Consider the following 20,301-nt stretch of genomic DNA (forward strand, 5'->3'; position numbering starts at 1 on the left):
TATATTAGGTTCAACTTAATATTATTGCTTTCAACTGACCTAATACAGTTATGTGAAATCGGTTGACATAATACATTTAATTAAGGTCAATGTTTCAGTTTTCTCAGTGTAGAATATATATGCAATACAGTTTGTTTCAAGATTTTTTATTTGATTATTAGTCAACTCAACATTGTAAACGTTTTGTTCTTAAAAGGAAAAAATTATTTAATAAATAATTTAATACATTTTCATATATGGAAATGGTCACTGGTGAACATCTAGAAAGTGTTAGTAATGAGTCAGCGTGAAGAAGAAGAAGACCTTTCACAGACTTTGATTATCAGCACTGTTAATAAATCAGTTTGAATGAAAAAAAGATGTTTCAAATTGATGCTATCGATAAACGTAAAAGCTCTCAAAACCTTGATATGTTCTTAAAAATTCAAGTCATCTTCTTTCAGCGAACAGAAAAAGACTTGCATTTGTGCTGCATATGATAATGTGCAGCCACAGCAGAGCAGCAACAAGCCTCCATTACAGCTTTTATTGAACAGAAAAATAATGAAGGCACTATTTATTCAACATTAAATATTTATTGCATAACTTAAATTGCCTATCAAGCATAAACACACTCTAAATACAGTGCAATATATGGGCAGCCTAGTTTATGTAGTATAATGTGAGCCTGAAGGCATTACACATTGATGTCTGTCAACAATACAAAATGGTTTACCATTACTTAGGGTTGTCCAATGCACAATAGCTTGTTAAAATAAAAATGTCAAATTGATAAAATGTCAAATAAAACAAATAAGCTCCTTAATATTGGTATCATTGAACAACTATTGAATAACAACAGAAAAGTTTTGCTAAGAGAAGAAAACTTGCAGATGGATTAAAGAAAGCTGATGAATCCACAGGCTGCCTAATGTGCTTCTACTAAATACTGATCTCAAGTTAACACATTTGTATACATTAGACATATCATTTTTGCTTTCATGTGATAATTGTCAATCAATTTGAATTGTGTTATTACTTGGGAGCTGCTCAGTTTCTAATACAATATGTCCCATTAACTCACAGACCTTCCCATTGTTCCCAATCTTGGTCTTAATTTGATGATTCAGTGAAGAATGAAGATTTCAATCTGTGTCCAAATGATATCATTGATTATTTAAAATCACCAATTGATAAACAGAGAGAACATAAACTGCTTTTTATTGTACTTTGACAAATCTTTCTTAAACATGTAATCAAAATGACTTTAATTCTATGATTTGATTCTTCAAACTGTCTTTTTAATTCACCAACAAATAATCTGACTAGCAAATGTAATAATGATGTGTTTCATCTTTAAATCTGGACTCACATGAACTAACGTGCCTACTACTCAGTCACTGAGTGTCATGGTAATAAAGCCAATAATCCAGATGGAGTAAACAGGCTTTCTTCTAGTATTTCATTCATGGCATGAAAACACTTACTTCAGAACATCCTGTGGCCGTGATGACTTCCACATTGGCGTGCTGTTTCTGAGAGGGGGAAGAAGAGGAGGAGGACGGATGTCTCTGTGAAGCACCGCTGCATCCAGCTCCAGCAGTTTGGATGCTTCCTTTGACGTTTTCACTTCATCTGGGGAGGATGGTGCCGAGGACAAATGATGTGTCCTTAAATGGCTGTGAAACGGACTTCAGACACACACAAGCACACACACATACACACACGTCAAATCCTCAGGATGAATCTCTTTCCTCTGCAGTTAGTGCTGTCGGTAACACAGGCCTCTACAGTCCAGTGGTAACGTTGCCCGCTTGGTAACTTAACCCCACACAACATTTACCGTTGAAATGATAAATGGACTGTGCTTTTCCAGTCTTCACAACCACTGAAAGCCGTTTGACATATACAGGTCATTCATGCAGAAGCTGCCATATGATGGCATCAGCTCAGACTAACATTCACACACACTACACAGCACACCTATCTGGAACAGGTTTGGGTTAGGAATCTTTCCCAAGGACACATCGACATGTTGTCTGCAGGAGTCAGGGATCCAACAATAGGTGGAGACCGCTCAACCTCCTTAGCCGCTCACTCCAACACTCTTGTCAACACAACATTTACAAATGCAATGAATTTGTATAGAAACTCATCAATGAACTTCTGTTATGCAGATACTTTTTCTTCTGTCAAATCTACTGCCATTACACTGAATAACTCAGCCACAAAGGGTACCATTACAAAGATGATTCACTGAAACTTGCCAGAATGTTACATTCAATGTTTTGCTAAAATCTTATATGAACTATTTTATTTTCAGAACTTTGAATTACCGTAACTTTATTTAAGATAATATTAAAGGTCAAAGCAGCTCTTTCCCTGCGAAACCATGAGGATATTGACAGTTATTGCTTCTTTCTGTCTTTATATCTTGTATAATCTGGATGTTGCAGAGCGCTGGGAGCAGGTAAGTGAAAGTTATAGTATAAAGACAAGAACAACATGTTTCTGTGGAAATATTTATTTTGCTGCAGCTAAAGCTGAAACGATGACTGTTCTTATGTAAGTGTGAAACCAAGTTAGCTTTTCAGACGAGGGGTGCAAATTGAAAGACAATGGTTTGAACTGGTGGTCCCAAAACAGAATCAAATCAAACCAATGTTTGTGCTCGTGAGCAATCACTGATGCAGATATTACTTTTGTTATGCATGTAGCTGCCATTAACCCCTCTCACATCACAGTTTGTCTTCCAACAACTTATCCTTAAGCTAACCGATACCCACACTGTAAGCCAGGAACATATTTAGTGCTTAACCAATTAGAAAACATGGATACATTTATACTGTATACTGTAGTTGCATTAGATTTTCTGTCAGAGTGGTTGAGTCTGTTGCCAGAAACCATGATATTCTGTAGTGATTTGGTCCTAACGCTGCTTGATGACCACCAGGTTCTTCAGCATGTCGAAGGAGTTCCCATCGGGCTCCACTGACACCACGCCCTGCTCCTTGTTGTGCACCTGCAGGAAGCCGTTGTGGTCCAGGCCGACCACCTCCGCCTCCACCCCGTCCTCGCTCCAGAGCCGCACCCGGGTCCCGCTGAAGGCGAGCACAGAGGGAGAGTCAGTGCTCTGCTCAGGGTGTTTCATGAGGAAAACACACATCTCTGCAACTCAAGTGCTATTCATTATCCTCTGAGAGTGAGAGTGAGATAAGGCTGGGACTCCCTCCATAGAATCATAGCTTTCTGCACACTTTGCACATTTGATCATAGCATGGAATGCATTGCAAGGATATCTCAACAGGCCAGATGTCCATGAAGGATTTTTTTGTCGGATTTGTTTGCATTTAAAGTGAAATACAATATACAATCTATGTGGTTCTTTTTGATTCATGCTGTAACTATTTTAATACAATAATGAATATTACAAGAGCAATCATTTTGTTTTTTGTTTGAAATGAATTCAATTAAGATGAATGCATTTTCTATGCCAGATTAAATGACAACACCAAAATCTAAGTGAGAAAGTGTGATGCATATCATTTCATTAGAAATGGTTGGGGGTTATGGGGTTTATGCAGGATGTCCCATAAGGAACCAGTCATGATTCTTCCGAACCACTTGTGGTGTGCAGTATTTTAACATAATCCTATATCGGCTCAGCTTGCTCAGAACCATGGCTGAGCTGGAAACAAAAGAATACATGGGGCTAGTCCACAACTTTCCCTGAACGCGGCAGTAATGAAACGTTAAATCACAGTCTGCAGCACTCACCTATGCAGCCATCTCTTGTAGTAGGTGGGCAGGACAGCGTCGGGGCCCCCCTGTTGGAAGCTGCAGATGAGGGCCTCCAGGAAGCTGACGCTGCGGGCGATGATCTGAGCGCAGCAGAGCGGGGGCAGGCTGCAGCCCTGCTGGGTGTTGTGCTGCTGGATCAGGTCATTGATGCACACTGTGGGGTTACTGTTGGTCACGTTGAACCCACAGCCTGCAGGGAACATCAGGTCAACACATATTATTCTGTACTCACAAGAGGCCTGTTGCAAAATACCATATTTTCACTATTGGTGACTATTTGTTCCAACTCTTGGTTGTACAGAAAAAGTAGGTTTCAGGTGATGGAACACTGAATGTGACACGGAGCTGGTGAGTTTGTTGAATCATTAGTAGGAAGGGTTGAAGCCTGTGACACAAGATTTTCATCGCCATAACTACACTGTAGCTATGTTTGTATGACTAAATAAAGAAGCTTGAACCTTGATGCAGATAAGGCAGCAGCAAAAAGAAGATTGGTGATGCAGCTTTTGTTAATTATGCAGCAAAGCTATGGAACAAAATACCTATAGACATGAGGGACGCCTGCTCTGTGAAGCTCATAACTCCTGCTCTCTGCTGCACTCCGATGCATTTTAACCTGTCACCTGATTTTGTGTTGTATTTGCACTATCTTCCTTTTAACTCACAATTTTATCGTCGTACCTTTAATCTAAATGTATTTCTTATAAGCTATGTTATGTTCGTTTTTATGTTTTTTACTGCTAACTGTATTCTATGTTCTGTGAGTATTTTAAGCGATGTCTACTGTGAAGCACTTTCATCTGCAAATAAAGATTATTATAAGAGTGAAAAAGAGAAATGTCAGTTAAAGCCTGCTGACTCATTAGCTGTGATTAAGTGTTGTTACCTATGAGCAGATGAAACGTTGATCCTATTACTGTGGAAGTCACCAGAACCCCCCCGAGCTTCATCAGGTTACCGTAGTAGATGTCATTGGGCCACTTCACCCTCAGGTCTAAATCCTGATGAAGGATAAAACATATTCCAACACCATCAATCATCAACATAACACATTTTCCTGGAATACAAATACACTGATCTTAAAAGTACTACCACTTACTTTTACTACTCTGTAATACAAGGCAATACAACAGACAACTTCTTTGATGTCTGAGATGTATTCAGATGTACAGTATTTGGTTCAAATCACAGAGATGTGCAGTCACATAATATGTTACTGATGATGGAGCTGCGGTAGTGAAATTTGGATGTTATACCTGGTATCCAGGAAGTGAGCGGACAGCCTCCACCACCGCCAGAGCCACCAGATGCTGCAGGAAGGGGATCCTCTGCCCCAGCCTGGAGCTCAGCTCCACCTGCAGGGACAGGGTGAACATGGCGCACCCCGGGGGGCTGAGCCAGGCGTTCCCCCCCCGACCTGCAGCAGCAAACACAGGACAGAGACACTAAGGTACCAAACACCAACACACAATTCTGACAAATAACATGAATGAATCCAAATTGAATGCAAGTGAATCTGCTTCACCTTAAAACCATTGAGGTAAATGTTGTGTGAGCATGTTTTCAGCGAGCAGCAGCACTGACCTCTGCCCTGGATCTGTCGACCAGCTATCGCTATCAAACCCACGTCCTTTGGTAAGTGCAGAGTCAGACTGAAGGGAGACAAGAAGGAACAACACAGACATGTTAAAATCTTCTTCAAAATGACTTAAATGGACTCCTACTTTAGCCTTGCTCTGTAGCTCTATTAACAACATCAAATATTGACAGTTAATAACCTCAACCAAAGAGGTTATGTTTCTGGTTTGGCTTTGTTGGTTTATATTTTTTCAAATCAAATCAGAGGTATTATATTACCCCTGTTCGCATGGAACAAAGCAAACATCCATACATTGTTCACACACTGTGTTAAAAAAACATATTATATGCACAATGGACAAAAAAGTTCACCTTTAAAGCAAGGGGTTTGGGAGTATGACATTGTTTACAATGGATTACTCCTTCTGTGGTGCACATCCGGCTGTTGGCGATTACCTAGATCGCAACCAGGAAATGAGTATGTCATGGTTCACTGCTACAACAAAAAAAAGATTTGATCTGATGATATACGTGGTAACCATTGGGACCTCCCAGAGTATAGCTTTCAACAAGGAGAGATCCAGTTGATTTTTTTATGATTTCAGACATTTCATTAGCAGTTTCTCAATTTGGATTCTATATTTTAAAGGATTTATCAAGACTTAAACTACTACGACACCACTGACCCCTCCAATGGTTAATGGTAGCTTTCCTAATGCTGCAGTCTTTTACGTTGACCACCTTTTGTTTTAACAGCAATACCTTTTGGCTAATACTGCGCTCTCGTTATGGTCTGGATACAGTACACAGGAAGACATACACTTACCGGGAAAACACTAATCCTGTGTGACACTGTCCTCACTATCAGCCAAGCCTCCACCCATGAGCTCGGTGCAGTGTACCTTCTGACACACTCACACACAGCTATATAAAATGGCCGTTTTCTGAAAATGGTGTCAACATGTTGCTGGAATAATTATTCTATTACTCCATTAGTTGATGGATAGATTATTAGTAGTTTTTTTTTAATCATTTTTGAAAGATGCAAAAAAGCTTGTTTGAGAATATTTACAATGTGCATGGAAGCATTTTAAAGACCAGTCTAAGCATTAAGAAATCTGCAGATGAATAGATAATAAAATAAGAATAAGTTGCAGCCATAAAAGGTTTAGCACTTTTTTCAAACCAAAGAAAGAAAGATTTAATATTTTCCACCACCAACATTTGGAAACCACGAAGCTGACTGAACTTGTCAGTTTCTTAATAACTATCACGTGAGTTACAATTTAAAGTGAAGTTTTATTGCCATGACCACCTTGCAATCTTATCAATCAGCATTTCATTAACGCTCATTGGAGAGTTGGGGGCAGTTAATACCAGAAACCGAAGAGAACATGTTTGCACATTCTCTCATCTCCAAATGCAATTAAAGCTGATCCAGTGCAGCCGCCCTCTGTTGGCCACTGAACAAAGATGGTGGAGCCGCTAAAGCAAGCGAGCAGGGCCTTTCTGCTATTGTCATGCAAAGTGGTTCACTGGTAAATCAGCTTAAGCACACAGGGAGCCCCAACCCAGATAGAGCTTTGTAACGGACTTCTCTAAGAAGTGCTTATCAAAGGGATAGATGGATAGCTCAATCTAGACTCTGAGCTCGGGGAATTCTGGTGTGACAGGCTTGTTACTGCGGACTAAATTAGCCATGAGCCTTCGTAAGCCTTTGTCCAGATGATAAGTACTGCTGATTATGAAAAGCATGACAGGACAGGTCTTATAACAACAGTCCGGTGCCTTGTGTACTTTTCTTGTTGAAGACATTGAAAGAGATGAGTCAAAAATAGGCTTCAGCCATCTGAACACAAATAAAGTAAATATCTGCCAAAGTTGCAGCCTTTTTATTACTTTTTATTATTTTATCTGTTACTATCCTTTTTGCAGCTCAATAGGGAAACACTAAGTAACGCAAAGACACATTTTTATACTAAAGATCTTCAGCTCATGGTACCTATTAGCCCTACTATGGTAGAAAGCAGAGTTATTAGTGGTTCGAAGAGTCTCCAAAAGTCCAACAGGAGCCAGAGCCAGCGATCAAGCCCTTCTGTGGAACCAACTTCTACTGTACTTTGTCTTCTGGAGGCAGATATCCTCTTCACAGTTAAGAGCAGGCTTAAGACCAGCCCTAGCTTTTCTAGACTGTCCCTTAGAATAGACCTTCAACTTACATCTTCAATCCTTCAACTCTCTTCTCCTACTTCTTTCTGTTCGTACTAATGTCCCATAAATGCATGTGACTAACTCAGAATCTGGGTCATTATCCCAGGGGTCTTTGTGTATCCCCTTGGGCCGTATTAAAGGTTACTTCTAGATCATGAGTGGTGGCTGTGCCTGTTACCGTGGTCCGGCCTGACTACCATGTTATCATTGTTTTGGCCTGGAAGATTGTTGACAACCTCCTGGAACTGGATCTGGATTAATACTGAGCAGAACCCAGAGGTATCATGCTCAGTGGGGGATGGATGATCCCCGCAAAATGTCTCTTAAAATTTGCCGGAAGCACTCCACGGTTTCTGCGATGACAGCTTCTTCTGGTAGCAAGTTCCACTCTCTGATTGTCTCTAGTTGCGAAAATTCGCTCAAGGTTCAAAGAGTTGGCTTTGCGGGTTGCACTTCTTCTAACTGGCTCTAGGTACATTGATGCATCAATGGCTGAGATGTTGTGGACAATCTTGAAGAAGAGAACCAAACGAGCCAATCGCCGCCTTTCACTTAGTTCCACCCAGTTCAACCGCTTGAGCATTTCTGTGACACTGCTGTCCCATTCATAATCTCCAAAAATGAATCTTGCACCTCTTCTTTGTACTGATTCAGGGCATCATCAGGAAGCCGAGCGAACGGTTTGCCTGTGTTACAATTTGGCCAATGTGTTGGCCAAATTTCAGGTTGTTATGGATTTCTACCCCAAGATAAGGCTGGTGGGTCACCTCTTTTAACACCTGGCCACATAGAGTATAGTTTTTAATGTGCGGGTTTGTTGATCTGCTTGTTCGTAGGACGTAGCACTTACTAGTATTAAAGCACATTCCCCAAGTGTTAGCCCATTCCTGAAGTCTAGTCAGGTCACCCTGTAGGTCTTCTTGGTCACTTCCATTTTCAATAGGCCTGTAGAGCAGGCAGTCATCCGCGAATAACCGCACTGTAGATGCTACATGTGACGGCAGGTCATTAATGTAGCATAAGATCCTTCATTTTCATATACATTCACAAGGATACTTGTCATTTGGATTGGTTGTAAATATGATGTATTTGTTTTGAAATACGACAGCTATGGTAACACTGTCCATCCCAGGAGAAGGATCCCTTCCTCTGTTACTCTCCCAGAGATTTCTTCTAGTTATTCCCCCTTGATTGTGGGGTTTCTTTGGTGTGAGCAAGGGTCTCCAGATGGTGTGTATTACAGTATGGTGCAAAGCCTCCTGAGACAAATGTGTATTTTCTTTTATAATAGGCTCTATAAAAAACATTTGATTGGTTGATTTCAAAGATAGCCTATTTTGTATTGTATTAACTCAGCCTGCTGAAGCATACTGGAAAGGGATCTTTTAACAGCCAATGGGAACAGAAGGAATGACTAGAAGCACAATCTGTTTCTATGATCATGAGCACCTGACGATTGTTTCCAATCAGCCTTGATACATATGAACCTATCCTTTAAGTTCACCTGTGGAGTGTTCTTTTGTAACAACACTTTTTGCAAATCCTTTAATCTATGCAAATATGTCAGCCAGACGTGCATCGCTGCTAGCAAAGGAAAACATATGGGGGGGAAGTTAAAAAAAAAGCCCACAGCTTGAGGAATTTGTTAGCTTTACTGAAGCTGATTACAGTGGACGTTTTGTATAGTGCTTCTGCAGCCAAGTAACTGCCAACATGTGCTCACTAATGAAAGAAAAAAAGATTTTAAAAACAAAACCCCGGGTCTCTGCTGTCAAAAACACATCTTTAGTCTCAGATGGAGGAAGTCGTTGTGAAAAAAAGCCTACTACATATGCAAGACAACAGGGGAAATGTATTTGAATGAATTATGTTGGAGTAGAAATCTTTTTATCATAATATCAAATATTTCAATATGATTTGATAAACACACACTATAGGCAAACTAGTCGTTTTCTGTGAGAGCTTAATGTAGGGCAGATCAGCTGGAGCATGACCCTGCTGAGGGTGAGGCTGTTAGGAGGGGCTCAGTCCCTGCTGAGGGTGTAACGGGGCAATGCTGCTGTTTGGCAGGACCACCGAGAAACAGCCTGATCCGTGACTGACAGCTCTCTGCCATCAATCAACCCCTGTGGAGACCAAGACCAGGGGCCCAGCTGGCTCTCCGGAGCCCTCAAGCTTCAGAAAGGAGCTTTAAATAGGAATAGCTGGACCTAACAAGACCAGTAGGTCCACCTCTGAACGCCTCTTCTACTGGCTGACACAGAACGGAGCTGGGGCTACAAGTGAAAATGTACTCCATCCAGTAGAATGGAAAAACCGATATGTCATTTAAACGTATATGGAGGAGAAAAAACGGACAACCGCAAAAGTATAACCCCAAATAATAAATTGTAACAATGGTCTGCATTTATAAAGTGCTTTTCCAGTCTTTGCGACCCCTCAAAGGGCCTTTCGATTGGAGGACTATACCGCCTGAGATACAGCCGCCCCATCCATCACTAATAAGCAAAGCAATAATCATACACATCTTGTGTCTTAATACTGTAATGATAACACACTAATGGCAGGTTTATAATAAGGAAGGAGGAGTGTGGTTATGTCTTAATGTGTTCCTGTGTACTTTAGTGATCTCTATGTTGGCCAGCTCAAGGCTGCAACACTGGGAGATATCTGCTTTCCTCTAAAGTCAATCTTATAATGAATGCAAATCCACTGAATGTAACAGAGAAAACCACAAGCTTTAAAAAAAAAAACTAAATGTATTATAAAAATATATATAATGTATTATAAAAATATATATAAGAAAATAAATCAAAATATTAAAAAAAGCGAAACCACGATATTGCATATGTAGGGGGAATCATTAATAATAAACCTTTCAGATGATGTAGTGCTAGACTTATTGTACAATGGAGAGATCACCAGAGCAAGCAACTGTTGAAAATAGTCAATTAAAACAGCAAATAAGTGGGGTATACAAAAGATGGAAACACTCAATATATGATGACTTGAAGGGAATGATTGCCCATTTGGTGACACCCCATCAGTAGGCGAGACACTGGTGGAACGTTTAAGCCGTTAGGACATTGTAGGTGGCTTTTCAAAAATGATGTGTGTTTGAATTCCCACAAAATCACTCCCAAAACACAAATGAGACTCAAAATCACTCCCAAAACACAAATGAGACTCAAAATCCAGAGGGAAAATGTAAGATATTTTCTTATCCAATTTAAAGACCGATAACAAGAAAGAATGTACCTTTTAACAGACATCTGTTCACTTCAGCCACAAATGTGGATTTATCGACTGTTGAAAATAGTCCCCAACAAATGCACCCTTTCCACTTTTTTGAGGAGCATGTGGTACCGGTTTAGAACATTGCTTTACCTTTAGAAATTAAACTATATTTATGTTTTTGTTCTTTTTTAAGATTTAAAAAGTGGACTACAACCTGAGTGCAAAAGAAAGAGCAGGACAGACTGCGAGGAAGACAAACACATTGCTGGTCTTTTTAGGTTAAACAACAGATGTATAAATGCAGAAACATGCAAAAAACTATGTTAGCAAAGAAAGAAAGGGAATACATAAGCAACCATGGAACAGGGACCTGTTTGCACCCTATAGGAGAAGACGATCAAACGCCACACAGACAGAGAAATCGGGACCTCTGTGGTGTTACTCTCACTACTAAAATCTATTTAATCTCCTCAGATCACTCTGGGACCACTGTCATCTACTCATTCCAACAAGACCAGAACAAAGACGTACAAAGTAGCATATTTGACGGACAGAGAGAAGAGGCATTGTCCCAAGAGGAAGAGCTTGGGCATCTAAATCCCCGCTCAGGACCCTTTGTTTTAGAGGGCAGCTAAGCCACAGGGGTCACAGTCCAAGGTACAGCAGGTCAGGAGGATAAACGCCCACCAGCAGAGTCATCTGAGAGAGGTGGAGGAGGATCTGAGATCACAAGCTACAGGCATGTCAGCGTCTTTCTCACACACACACAAACAAGACTAATGACACCGACACAAAGAGAAAATAGGGGGCTCTGCAAATCATCTGTTAGGTGGGTCTTCTCCAACAAACCTAGTAAAGATATTTCCCAGCAGCACCTGTTTCTTCGAGAGTGATATTTATAGATAGATGTAAAGATTCCAGTCCAGTAAAGGTTCAATTAAACAGATTCTACTACAACGTTTTCAGCAAATCTAACTAATTAAATGGTTGGATTTTATGTGGTGGGTTAAGATATAATTTTTCTGAAAGCCATTTATCTCCGGAACCATTCCCCCCCAAAAAACCTCTCACTTCGCAGATTAAAATATCTCAGATTAAAAGATTATTTCTGCCATCGATGCTCATTTTTGAAACAGGATTTGCCGTGCATAAGCGTGTTTACATTGATCATTCAGCGGCATCAAAGGGATGATCAATAAGAGAGGACAAACTAATCTGTAAATGTGATTAATTGAGCTAATCCTGTTTACTGAGGGACAGCAGAAATTATCATTTCCAAATAGCACTATTGGAAGTGATCAATGAGAGAGGGCTGCTCCATTAACGCAGGGCAGCTGAGGCACCGACGGATGACCTTGCTCTGCTGACGGCCTGTCTGGGCTCGGTCGGCCTGCTCAGGCAGAGGTTCTGGGCAGCAAAACACAATCATCCATTAGTCTGAATATAGAATCTAAAATGTTTTTGGCCAAAGCAAATCTTCCTTATGTCGTATTCCTGCAGCTTACATCCGATGCTTTTATAGATGCCATAGTGGTGATGGGCAGAAACATGCTATTCTCTGTGCTGACAGTATCTACATACTGTGTGTGTATACTGACTGCTGATGTCGCTAATGAGGCAGGCTTAACCTCTGCTAACAAAGGAAGTACCAAATCTAGAGGTACATTTCATCATATTTTGAGAAAACTACAGAAGAAGAGCTCAACGTTAACGTGGGATCTGGTGAAGCTCAGAATAGGAAAGGGAGATATATGAGAACATGACTATGAATGATTATGTTTTAAACCCCACAGAAGACAGTATTATAGGTGTGTATAACAGCACATGCACCTACTGACCAACAGTAACACATAACAGGAGCTACAGGGGGCTTCAAAAATCATAAAAGTGGTGTTAATAGGTAGAGATTTTGTTTTTTGCTGTTTGTTCCGTTGCGATGTTGACTTCTGGGTCGGCCTACAAAAATAATTTCATTGACATATTCTACTTTTTCAGGCATTATAACACCTGTATATCCCTCTTTTAACACCATCACTCTGTAACTACAGAGACCAGGTGAGATAACATTCTTTTAGCGTTTATTATTTTAATATTTACAAAGACAACACAATGTAGTTATAAAAACAATTTAAGTCAGTGTAAATTCACAAAAATAAGTGATTTCATCTAGGTTTAGATTCTCTGTACAACAAGTAGAAATTGAGATACGTTTTTGAAGAGGGTTTGTATTTGTAGAGTAGATGGTAGTTTCCATCATACTAATGCATTCTCTGGATTGAAACACATTGAAGTGCTTTCTGGACCCTGTACGAGACTTAATGACCTTTCCCCATCACAGCTCCAGAGTATAACATACCTTCCACAGGACATACAACTTCAAGTCAAACACTGCACCATATGTTCCCCAGAATAAGAAATGGGGACGTTTAGGCATCTGCTTACAATCTTTTATAATTGCAGGTGGAGCATGCAAGGTCAATTGGGCCAATTTGATTTTTATGGTCAAACCTATTGCCATAGTTATGAGGAATCCATTTTCCCTGCACCAAACCCCCATGCATGTTCTGTGGTTTGTCTTTTTCACAGGAAACAGGACACTAATTCCATACAGTGTCAGTTTGGATATTGGATTGCCTGTCAAAACAAACAGAGCCTGCCAGGACTTTTACCCTACAACTGGAACAGCTTTCAGTAGAAGAAGGGTGTTTTTCTATTCCGTACGGAGGTGTTACACTGCAGTGACTGTATGCTGTTTACGTGACTCTAAGACACAGCAAATGTGACATTATGACAGTGTTTGAAAAAAACGGGTAAAATGCCAAAAACATCTTCCGAATGTGCAGACCGCATGGAAAACAGAATCTGTTCGAGAAGAAGGAAAAATCATCAGAATCACATTTACATCCATCGGGCTTCTCTTCCTTTATCCATCAGGGAAAAATAAAAGGGGGAAAAATAATACAAAAGTAAAAGTGGGCCCTTGGGTTTTCATGTCTGAGCCTGAAGCTCTTACAAGAAAAAGTCAACAAGTAGGAAGTGTGTTGCTCCAGGCGCAGGGATCAAGTTCAGCAGAGCAGGAAAAGAATCATTATGCTCTCTGAGCAGCCAAGTGGTGTTAGAAAACCCCTAAAGTCTCTTATCCTGGCTTTTCACAAATAAACACTTCCACACTTAACCAAACACCAACAGCTTGCCCACAATCACACACACACTCACAAATAGGGATGAAAGTAATAACTCATAAATCAATTCTTGGATTAGCAGAAAATCACTCACTAACATTAATGATGACCAATTAATTGTTTAGGTCAAAATGGCAAATATTCTCTTGATCCAGTGGGTATTTATCATCATTGTTAAGTGAGTATATTTATTCGGACTGGTGGTTGGAAAACATACTATAAGCTTCTTTAAGACACAATTGTTGGACTCTAAGAAGTTGTGGTAATGTAATTTTTCTGGGAATCTATTAAATATGTAAATATAGCAGTAAGAGCGGTCTGACTGAAAACACAATTTTAATCTCTACTACATATGCATTTTAGTAAAACATAAATGTATCATATCCTCTATTAATAAGAAAAGCAATAAAAAACTGCCCTGTTGTTATTTCTTACATTTGGAATAAACAACAATTTGTAGTGTGTGTGTTTTATGTACCGGTACTTAAAGACTGGTCACTATGAAAAATGGCTATACTAACAAGAAGGGCTGACGTTAACCATAATTCCGATGCCAGGTTTGATTATCATTATTTTCGTTTTGCTTGCCAAGAGAAAAAAATGCTTTTATTGAATTGAAGAAGCCAAAAATGTAACGTTTTGAACGTAACCAAATCTAAGCAATCATTTGATCATGACTTTCATTATTCAACACTTTTTGATATGTGTTGCAGCTAAAGCATTTCATTTAGTACTAAAAAGTAATGTGGTTTGATACCTTGGCTGACTGATGTGTATATGTCATTTGAGAAATATTAGGAAAATAAGTTCAAACCTGTGTAACACTGCATACATGTTATGTTATCAATATTAGTAAACATGAATTAGAAAAACATTTAGTGGGCTTAAAGATTTTGTACAACAGACTGTGTCCCTTTTTACGCTTCAGTTTCTTAAAAGATAAAAAACAAAAGAAGTGATAATAGGTCAGCTTGAATGGTGTTTGTAGGTGATATGCCGGGCTGTTGGACAGAGCTAAGCTAGCGTTTCTCCGTTTTGATGCTAAGCTAAGCTAGCTGTTAGCTGTAGCCTTGTTTCATCTGGAGAGGTTATATCAATCTTCTCATGTAACTACACTGATAAAAAACAAGAGCACTGCCCAGAAAGGCAAACTATTCTCTAAAAAACATATGAAACATTTGACACAACACTGAAACACCCTCACTATAATGGATACCCTGCTGCACTAGCTGTTTTCTGGTAACAGGGACATGTGCGTCTGAAGGGCTGCTGAGTGTGAAGCTGCTCACTAAAAGCATTGAGATTTCAGCTGGGTGTGACCTTGTGAGAACACTGTCCTGTGTCTCAGGACTGGCTATTATTAGCCGCTGCCTGCCAAACAAAGCCTTAATACCCTGGACAAACACTCCGCCTGCCAGCCATTGAGCCTCAGCTTCAAGCCTCAGCACTCAAGTGACTGAACCTGAGTTTCATCAGCTCCTCCATCTCAGCCAGCACTGACCTGCAGGCACTTCGCTTCAAACCAATTCCCTCTCTGCCTATTAGCCATCGCAATCCTTTATTTATACCCCAGATAGAAGAAAAGCCACAGTCATTGTCATTTCAAAGGACTCTAATAATGGACTCCTCTGAATTCATCATCTGTTTGACTATTTTCTTATTTGATTAACAATTTAATCCTTTTTTTAAATGAGATTCTATTCATTTTAAGCCAAGTGCCTCACCTGTGTAACTGACACCTTCATTGAACAGTATTTTGCATTGTTCACAATTTTCTTTTAAGTTATCTATTTGATTCCAAAATACATTTCTAGCGGAAAATGGTGTATGTGATGAGTTGTTTTGTGTATTTAGTATTACTTTCATCCTCTGAAATGATCTTTATATTTAAAATGGCAAACTGCAGATTAATTCATCCTCTCGTGATGACGGGCAACAAGGCCACCTTTTTAGACATAACCCGAATTTTCCATTGCAACAGTGAAAATCTGTTACAAAATGAATGAGAGAAATCCCATGTCGAGTCCCGTGATGCTGCTGCTTAGATACACACGTTTTTTCAATTTTGAAGTAAATTCAATTTGATCAAAAGGCTGCACATCTGGCCCTTTCTGAATAGCCATGTTCAATTTAAAATTGTTTTAACAACATTGTTATCACCGTTAGTGGTATAGAGGAACAACACTATTACCACAGAAAATACAAAGACAAATGAGAAACATAGTGAAGGCATCTCAATCTGACATAAAGATGATTATTCACGCATTGAAGTCCTTCAGTTCAAATTCTTCACCAACCTTAACAAAACATCTCTCTGAAGTGGTTAAACAATTCTGCTCATCTTTCTGTTTTTGGGCCGGTTATAAAAAGGGTCTCATGCGACACCAATCTTCATTTTATTTCAATGTCTCTCTATCCAATTCAGAATTCATTTTATTGTTTTTGTGATAACATACAGAGCTCTGAATGGTCAGACACCTGCCTAAATGTGAGCTCACTGCAGCCCTGTGTCAGAAGCAGGTCGTCTGAACAGGGTTTGTTTGTTGTTCCTGGCCTCAGGCATAAATGTCAAAGGAAAGCTTTGGCTCCTAAACTTTGGAACCCTTTCCTTTTTGAATGAAGATCTTTGAAACCTTGGACACTTTTAAAAAAGCAGCTCAGACCCCTTCAGACTTTCGTTATTATTCGTTTACATTTCGTGGTGTTTTTACTCTAGTCCAAGCTTTTCTTTTGTGTCTGTTGCATATTTTCTGTTTAATTGTGCACCTTTTGACACTCTTCTGTAGAAAGGTGCTCTACTAAAATACAACTTAACATTTAAGACTGACTAAAATGTAATCAAAATCAGTTGAGAAAAAAATTACACTTTAAGGCAGGGATGCCCAATATGTCGATCGCAAGGGTAGAAAAAAAGAAGAAAAAAAAAGTTAGCCTATCATCCATCCTTACTATGGCATTTGCCACTTGATTGAAGTACAGGTAAGCCAGTCTGAGTTGTATTGTGCCATACGGGTTCATGCAGTTATGAGGGGGCCTAACCTCCTCATCTGAAGCGCAAATGCGGCAATTAGTGTAAAGGCGCCAGTCTATCCGCCGTGTAGTCCACTAGCATCCCCCGGACCCCCCCCCACGCTCACGACACAGATTGGGCAGGGGCGGCCCTATAGGTAGATCATTTGGGCTTGGTCATTTTAAAAGTAGCTCCCATGCTGAAAAAGTGTAGGCACCCCTGCTTTAAGGTATACACCAGCAAATTAAAAAGATAAATCAAAAACGTTGGGGGACTTGCAAGAGACCAAGAAGAAAATAATCGTCAAAATTGTAGCAGGGGAGGCCCAGACATTCTGACTTCTAATATTAGTCACACTTCCATAATAGTAGATCAGGCAATGAAGCTTGTGTGCAAGTGATTCTTATTCAGCGTGCTTGAATATATTCAGGTGAATGTCAGACTGCCAAATGCTGTAAAACCAAAGAATCAGTCGTCACCAAACAAAAAGTAAATGTTAATTCCCACTAGCATTCCTATAATACTGTTATAAAGTGTAAATTCTACCAGAAAGATGGATTGTCTCCAACATATTCAGTATCAAACTGAATACTTACTTAGAAATGCTTGAAGAAATAAAACAGACATTCCTTAATAATAACATTAATCAAGGCCGCTCCAGAGGGACATCTGGAAACTCAAACATTAGCAGTGAAATCAAACTGTGGCAACAGGTTTGGGGTTGTATGGCCTGCTCATTCACCCAGCATTAGTTTTTGTATAACCTTAATGACAACACTGTCTGTTCCAATCAGCTCAGTGCTGCTCCACAATCCATTTTTCAAACTTTATGACAGTTTTAATTGCTCCCACCTGCTGCTAGATCGACCCGCTCAACAGCCACTTTTACTCACATGTGGGTGCAGACAAAGAAGTCTATTAGGTCCAAGTTGCCTTTGCTGCAGTGAGGTCACTTAGGCATTAAATTAGTTCCAGCCTGCCTAACCTCCCAGCACTCACACGCACGCACACGCACGCTGACTATGGCTGCTAGCAATTCAATAGCACCATCTCGACCCCAGCATCCACCTGTAGGATGTGAATCTACCTACACCGAGAAGGATGTTTTTTTTGTCGCCTTAATGTCAAACATTTGTTATAAAAGGAAATAAAACATCATGCTATTTGAAAATGAGGCTGAAAAGGAGTACAAATAGAGAAAACATGGTCCTAGAATGGAGCCCTGTGGCACCCTACATATGGATAATGCTAAAGGAAGTAACGCTATCAACAGATACAGCAAATTTTCCGTTTAAACATTATGAAGACAACCACTTGAGAGCTGACCCTGAGATACCGACTAATTGTTTCAATCTCTCAATAATAATAATAATAATAATATAATTCTATGCATTACAATAGGTCTTCGCAGACTTCGTGCTCAGGCCCTAATTATGATCTACTATGTCACAAGCAACCCACTAAGGTAAAGCAGAACCAGCATCCGCCACTCACCTGCATCAGTGTTAACCAGGATCTAATTTGTAACTTGATTTTATGTCTTCAGGGTAATTTACTGAAATTATGAAACAAACTATTTCTATTCAAAAAGTAGTGGATGGTTTTAAACATGAGAAGCTTTTGACAACAGTAACTGAGCTGTGAAGATACACAGAGCAACCTGACCCATGCACATAGAGTAAGAGAGAAATAATAATGCGCTAGTCTAAAATTCACATGCCAGCCGCTGGCCCAGAGTGTCATGTGTAAAACAAGATGTTATATCTCTAACAATTATTAAAATAAAGGTAATTATGGAAGTGCAATTTACAAGCTCTTAAAAACTGAAGGCATACGTTTTTCTATGTTTCATCTGGGTCACAATAAACCTGTAACTGTGACCCTTTGAAAACCTTTGGCATCCTGACCACACAACAGTGGGTGATATGCACTTTTTGCTTTAATGTGCTCAAAGTCCATTAAGCATCTGTGAGCACATTATACCATGAAATATCATCTGAACTTTGGGGTCTCTGATTATAGGTAATACCGATTGCAAGTAGGCAGAAATAGCAGCAGGGTCTTGTGCTTTAAGGCGAAGTATAAAATTACAGCTGGGTAGCCTGTGCAAATGTTGTATGTCTTTAGGTCAGTAAGCTTCAATTTTGCGTGTGAGAAAATGCTGCTGCCAGCCTTAGAGTAAGTTTCAAACATTAAACAGGCTCAAAGGAACATGTGTTACCCTTGTAGCAGGTCCATGGTGGACGTGGCGACCTCGGCGTACAGCAGGGTGTGTCCCAGCACGCTGCTCTTCAGGTTCTTACTGTAGGTCTCCATACTGAACTGAGGCCAGCTCTGGGCCTCTGAAGAGTTGGTGACCAGGGCCAGAGAGCCATCAGGCAGCGAAGGACCATCCTGGAGCTCAGAGCAGGACACCATCTTTAGGGAGGTGTTGGATGATTTAAGGAGACCCTTCTGGTCTGCACGTGTCTGCAGCCAATTCACAAAGCTGGCCTTGGCCTCCTGTAGGAAGAGACACAAATAAAATGAGGTATTTATTTTATAAAAAAATATTGAAGCTATTTCTTTACAAAGCCAGATCCAAACTTGACATTTCTGTTATGTAATTAGATATACCCACTGACAGCTTCTCAGATTTGTTGAGCTATTGTTGGTTAGATCCCTGTAATAAAGTTTGTGGGTAACACAAGTTCAAGAGATTTTCAAGTTTTGTTCTACGGCATAAAATCCGTCAGTAAATACCCCACTGCTTAATGTCCGAGCGTCTATGTGTTTTAAACGGAGGTTGCTAACAAGTGAATGAATGAGACTACTAAATGTCATTATGCCAAACATTAGCCGCAATTAGTTAGCTCAGCGGTGGTGATGCGCAGCCATGTGACAGTGATGTGGTCTTTGTATACCCTAAAGTTAGCTTTTTACTTATGGATATTGCATAAAAGTGGTGTTAATATTTGTAGATCATTCTGCTAAACAAAACATGTAAGTATCATCAACTTGCGCCACAGATATAATTTTTAGCAACATTTTAAAATCTTTTCACCCTCTGTCTGAAACCAGAACCCAGTCTGCTCTGATTGGTTAGCTGGCCGGCTCTGTTGTGATTGGTCAACCGCTTAGAGATGTCCTGCGCCTTAGGCTATGATGTACAATGTGTTGGAGCGCAAGCCAACTGAAGCGGGAGTGTTACATAGTGATATGACGGTGAATACATATTAAAATATTATGGCTGTCAAGTTAACGCATTAATAACGTGTTAACGCAAAAAGAATAACGCCACTAATTATTTTTAACGTGCGATTA

General features: G+C 39.9%; 1 protein-coding gene across 4 annotated transcripts in view; it reads right to left on the minus strand.

Moving 5' to 3' along the window:
- The window catches only part of hlcs (holocarboxylase synthetase (biotin-(proprionyl-CoA-carboxylase (ATP-hydrolysing)) ligase)), a 35,907-nt gene that overhangs the window by 1,096 nt on the left and 14,510 nt on the right, over nt 1-20,301 (minus strand). For 2 of the 4 annotated variants that reach the window (XM_010786074.1, XM_010786071.1), the window contains 6 exons: nt 19,220-19,500; nt 5,365-5,432; nt 5,037-5,197; nt 4,667-4,781; nt 3,757-3,970; nt 1,467-1,670 (listed from right to left, as the gene is read on the minus strand). In XM_010786074.1, the coding sequence (XP_010784376.1) occupies nt 1,467-1,670; nt 3,757-3,970; nt 4,667-4,781; nt 5,037-5,197; nt 5,365-5,432; nt 19,220-19,500 (1,043 nt within the window). The other 2 variants (XM_010786072.1, XM_010786073.1) reach the window with 2 other exon arrangements.

Source organism: Notothenia coriiceps, unplaced genomic scaffold, assembly GCF_000735185.1.
Source record: "Notothenia coriiceps isolate Sejong01 unplaced genomic scaffold, NC01 NC01_scaffold00028797, whole genome shotgun sequence".
In the NCBI taxonomy this organism is placed as follows: domain Eukaryota; kingdom Metazoa; phylum Chordata; class Actinopteri; order Perciformes; family Nototheniidae; genus Notothenia; species Notothenia coriiceps.